The sequence below is a fragment of the Helianthus annuus genome, chromosome 1, assembly GCF_002127325.2.
Source record: "Helianthus annuus cultivar XRQ/B chromosome 1, HanXRQr2.0-SUNRISE, whole genome shotgun sequence".
NCBI lineage: Eukaryota > Viridiplantae > Streptophyta > Magnoliopsida > Asterales > Asteraceae > Helianthus > Helianthus annuus.
In genome coordinates, this window is record NC_035433.2 from 52676846 (window position 1) to 52681977 (window position 5132).

The 5132-nt window shown below is 35.2% G+C and overlaps 1 protein-coding gene across 1 annotated transcript; it reads right to left on the reverse strand.

Moving 5' to 3' along the window:
- Positions 1–1078: 1078 nt before the first annotated feature.
- LOC110900038 (WAT1-related protein At5g07050) lies at positions 1079–3458 on the reverse strand. The gene is made up of 6 exons (XM_022146944.2): positions 3156–3458; positions 2861–3040; positions 2285–2537; positions 1972–2130; positions 1721–1872; positions 1079–1582 (listed from the first exon to the last, which is right to left on the reverse strand). Exons 1-6 carry the CDS (start codon positions 3359–3361, stop codon positions 1300–1302), a joined length of 1233 nt encoding a protein of 410 aa, XP_022002636.1. The 5' UTR covers positions 3362–3458; the 3' UTR covers positions 1079–1299.
- Between the last annotated feature and the right edge of the window lie 1674 nt (positions 3459–5132).

Here is a 5132-nt window from a genome sequence, read left to right on the forward strand (position 1 = left end):
TTCACAAATTTATGTAATAGAGCTATCTAGTTAAAGTCAATGTAGGCTACTTGATAGAAACATATGCTTTTTAGAAGAGAGGTATGAGCCACCGATTCAGACTTGAGCAATGGGAGTAATATCGAATTTGGGTGTAAAGTAGAGTAAAGTAACATTTGTCGTGCAATCTAGTTAAAACATATGATCAACATTTCCGTCGACCTTATCCATGTGAATCAAATCCATTTTTAGATTTCACATCAATAAAAGTGGTACACTTTACCAAGTTATATGATTTACAACTGCCTTCTTCCTCCTCTTCGTTTCTTATACTTTTTTTCTCCTTTATCTTATACACAATAATTAAGTACTATTTATAGTTAAGTTATAGGGAGTTAGTATTCACACATCCCTCTCCTCTATCTCTCCATACATATATAGATATATACAGAGAGAGGTAGAGTGAAAAGGATGTAAGAATAAGATATAGGGGTCTGAGAATAGTAAGAGCTTAATTTATATTGACTTTCCATACCTTGAACATCCCTATGGAGTAACTATACATCACTGTAAGAAAATCAATATGCCTTAAAATAGTTCAATACATCACGGATCCTAGAGTTCTACTTATAATAGTTCATAAGCCTTTAACGTATATATAGTCGAGTTGGTTTCGAAATGTGAGATTTGAAAAGCGACATCCGTTAAATTCCAAACACTACCATTAAAAAACCTGAAAAATTTTCATTTGCACTACTGGATTAATGGTTTGAGTGGACTATCTAATCAGATCGCTATGATGAAGTGAACCAGTTAGAGCTCCCAGGGCTCCAACTTTCTTAAATAGTTGTATTAAGCAACTATATGATTACAGATCATATTTAATGACTTTTATAAATATGGGACATCTTGTTTTTTTTTCTTATAATTATTTAGTAAATTATATTGATTGATTCGTAACAAACTGAATATTAGATAAATCTTCTTTTTTATATATAGGAAATGCTTGGGTCCCTGGTAGATAACAAATGGATTTACAAACATCAAACACTAACAATATGGGATTCGAATCAGACGTCAGCAAAAAAACGACAAAATGTGTTTAACAAAGATCTCATTTCATTCCCATGGAATCTTCATTAATCTTCCATAAAGTAACACTAAAGAAACACATTACATGATCAGAAAACCCAAAAAATTATAAAAAAGCCCTTGCTTTTCTCCTCCAACTCCCTGATCTATTGTAGTTGTACATATTAATACTTCATTATTAATATTTTTTTCTTTTCCACCCTCTCAATTAACTACTTCACTTCTTAGCTACACTTTTGGTGCTTGCACGGCTATCATCGGTGGTGCCTGGGTCAATGAATTGATTGCGATCATCGGGACAGATGATGTGTTAATCTCGTTCTTTTGCATCTCAATATCGTTTGCCCCATCATCAATAACCATCACGTTATTATTATTGTTATTGTTATTTCCGGAGGCAACTTTTACAGGGTCGAGGATCTCTTCGGCCAACTCTTTCTCCTTGTGTTCCTTGTATTTCCCCCATAGGACCGAGTACAATCCAATCACTATTAGGATCGCGCCCATCACCCTGCAAAGAATTCGTTTCGTTAATAAAAAATGTATAGACACTTTCGCTTTTATCAAAAAGTGTAGTATTTTTTTTTTGAACGGCGATTTTATTATCAAAGCTTAAGCAAGTCGCTCAAGCGTGGAAAGATGTAATTACCCTCCCATGTAGATCTTTTCGGCTAAAATGAAAGAACCCATGATTGCAACAATGATCATCATTAGAGGACTAAAAGCAGTCACAAAAACTGGCCCTCTCTTTTCCATTACTAGACCTTGCACATAGTATGCAATGCTTGATGACACAATCCCCTATTAAACAAAAAGTCAACAACTCAGAAAAGTGAGAAAGAAATAAATTATAATTATATAAGTATACATACAAACACACATAGAAAGAAAGATGCATACAGCATAGGCAGCAGCAAGAAGGTTCATATCCCAACCAATAGTCCAAACATTAGGCTTGTGTTCCATTACAAAAGTAACAGCAATGGACTGTAAAGTGCCAATAAAGCACACCAAACAGGTGAGAGAAAGAGGTGCAGTGTATCTCCTCATTGTCACATTCTGCAAAAACAAATCAAACCCTAAGTACAAACACGTTGCATGAAAAAACAACTTGACTCAAATGATTGATTTAGCTTCCTACTTTACTTTTACATTTCCTTAATATATTGTATATAAATTGAGATGTTTTTTTTTAGTTTCTATCATGTAATACCTGAACGATGAAAAAAGAAGCCCATGCAAAAGTAGCAATAATTAGAAGAATAGATCCCACAACCCAATCTTTATCGGACGAGCCCGATGCGGTAGAAGTTGTCTCGGCATAGTGAGGGTGCACATGTTTGGTCCAAATCAACTCAACCACATTACCCTTGTAAAGTGTCATCAACATGGCTCCTGCTACTGTCACTATGGTTCCAATCACCTTTGCTTGGCATCTAACCTTTTTTATGTCCAATATCTCCATCCTTTATGTAAAACAATATATTCAGTTTGTTAGACTATATTACAAAGTAGATATTAAACCCTTTGTAATTCATTCAATTTTCTAGGTTAACATGATTGTATTATATATAGGGTTAGGTTCATTAGTGGACAACCCACTTGATTGTGAACACTAGTGAACTAATCCTAGCCCTTGATCATCAATACACAAGTGTGAAGTGTATACACAAGTGTATTTTACGATTTGATGATGTAAATCAATGGTCAGGATTTGTTCACTCAGCACAAATACACTAGTGTTCACTCTAGAACTCCACCCTATATATATGTATATGTATGTATATACCTGCAGAGGACAGCCATAACAAAGGTCATTGCAGGAAGCATGTTGCTCATAGCACAAGAAAAGGTGGGAGATGTTAGCTTTAATCCAGCATAGTAGAAGTTTTGATCGATAACAGGCCCGAGAAGTCCCAAGACAAACATTTGCATAAATAATGAGAAAGTGATCTTCGGCCTAATATTCCTACAAACACAAAATAAAATGGAATACTTTAACAATATGATCAAGAAGATGGATTTAAAGGACCTCTTTGTATGCATTATTTTTTGGCATGTCTAAATTGTGAACCGTTAATTACCTCTCGAGGTAAATGGCGAATGGGGCAATAGCGGCTGTTGCGAATGCATGGCGATAAACAACAAGGACATAGTGGCTCATGCCACGGTTTAATGACACTTTGGTGATTATATTCATCCCAGCATATCCAAATTGTAAACAAATCATAGCGATATAGGGTTTCGCGGTCAGGAAAAACCTCGCAAAACATCCCAATTTTCCTTCCATTTCTTTGTGTTGTTGAAATGAGAAGTTGTAAGATTTTGTAGCTAGAAAGGTGTAGCAAAGGAGGGGAAACACCTGAAGATGGGTGTGTGTTTGTCCTAAAGGAAATGAGTTATGAGAAGTATTTATAGGCAGAGGAGGGAGGTTGCTGCTTCCAAAATTGCTGAAAGCATGAAATGTGACGTATGTGTAGCTATCTGCCTATGAGCCTATCCATATGAATATTCTTGTTTGGGTAGTGCAATGCAAGTATGCATGGTTGATCATTGATGTCCATGTTTATTGTTTTTAGTTTTATTATTATATTCTCTCTAGCTAATTCATTTTATTATGCTAATGAAGCATGAGTAATAATAGAAAAATAAAAAAAATATCGTGACTATATTATTATATGCATGTAAGCCATGCCAATCATAGGGATAAAAAACGTTTATAAGATATCAATTAAACCTAAAAACATTAGTTTAAGTTATTATGATTATTATGAGCTAGTCACAAATAGGTTCGGTTTTAAGTAGTTGGTTAATCATAATCTCATATTTGAGTATTTTAGATCTTGATTACTAGATTTTGTAGATGAGAGAAATGAGCATATATGAGCGGAACTAGAGGAGAACGATGATAGCATGTAGTAACATATTGGTTGTTGTATTAATTTTCTAACAACTATTCTTAGACTTTTCTAAAATAAATATACTACAGTCTGTATGTTTCAGAATTTGAATCCACAACCTTGTTAGATATATTTATTAAACTTAGTTATGTTAATTATGTATTTATTCGGATTCTCTAAGTAGGATAATTATGTATTATAAGTACTCGAATGATTAGATGATAGGAGTGTGCATTGGCTGATGATAAGCGGGTAAATGATTTCGAATAACTGCCGGAGGCAGTTACCCGCCAAAAACAACCGCCAAGACAATGCATATATATATATTGTATTACCGGCAATATGTCCGGTTATCAAGACATTCTTACTGTCGTTTGAATTGTCCACTAACATCATCATATATCATTCATCCTTTCAAATAATGCCTATTCAATTTGGTTCAATCATGCATGAGCACATTAATCCAGTCACTAATTCCGCTGCACAAATACCTTCTGATCCCCAACATAGTGGTATCAGAGCGGAAACGGGGAAGAAGAAGGTTGAAATCAAATCATCATCCACTGTGTTGCCTTGTCAACACTGCACGGATGAAATGAAGAATAAGAACAAGCGATTTCAACGTGAGAAAACATGTTTCTACTGCCATCAACCAGGGCATCAAATCTACTCGTGTAACAAGAAGGAAACAGATGAAACGACTCAGTTGATCCGGCAAGCGGTGAACATGGGAATACAGAATCAAGGGAGAGATAGTAGTAATCATCAAGAGATGATTGTAGTCGGTACCGAAGGAGGGCTATGGAGCGATATTTGGTACGTTAGTTCTGTTATTAAACACCATATGGCTGGAAATTTAAACGTATTCAAACGTATAAAACATATTATCGGGGTTGATACACAATCCGGGGAAAACAATTTTCTGTTTACACGTGGGGTTGGATCGGTTGAAATCATAACTGGAAACGAAACTATGAGAATTCAAAGTGTTTTCTATTCTCCGGAATTAGATCGAAACGTTTTGAGCATGGATCAATTAACTATGCAAGGATTCACTGTTAACAAGAACGGTGATACTTGTAAAATTTATCCTATGTTCTCTATTCCGGTTGATAATTCCGTGAACGATGCGAGTGGGTTGACGAAGGAGGAAGAAATTGG

Coding starts and splice junctions, on each gene's coding strand:
- LOC110900038 (XM_022146944.2), bottom strand. CDS start 3,361: ATGGAAGGAAAATTGGGATGTTTTGCGAGGTTTTTCCTGACCGCGAAA. Junction 2,538..2,860: donor GTTATGGCTGTCCTCTGCAG/GTATATACATAC, acceptor TTTTACATAAAG/GATGGAGATATTGGACATAA. Junction 1,583..1,720: donor GAAAAGATCTACATGGGAGG/GTAATTACATCT, acceptor AATTCTTTGCAG/GGTGATGGGCGCGATCCTAA.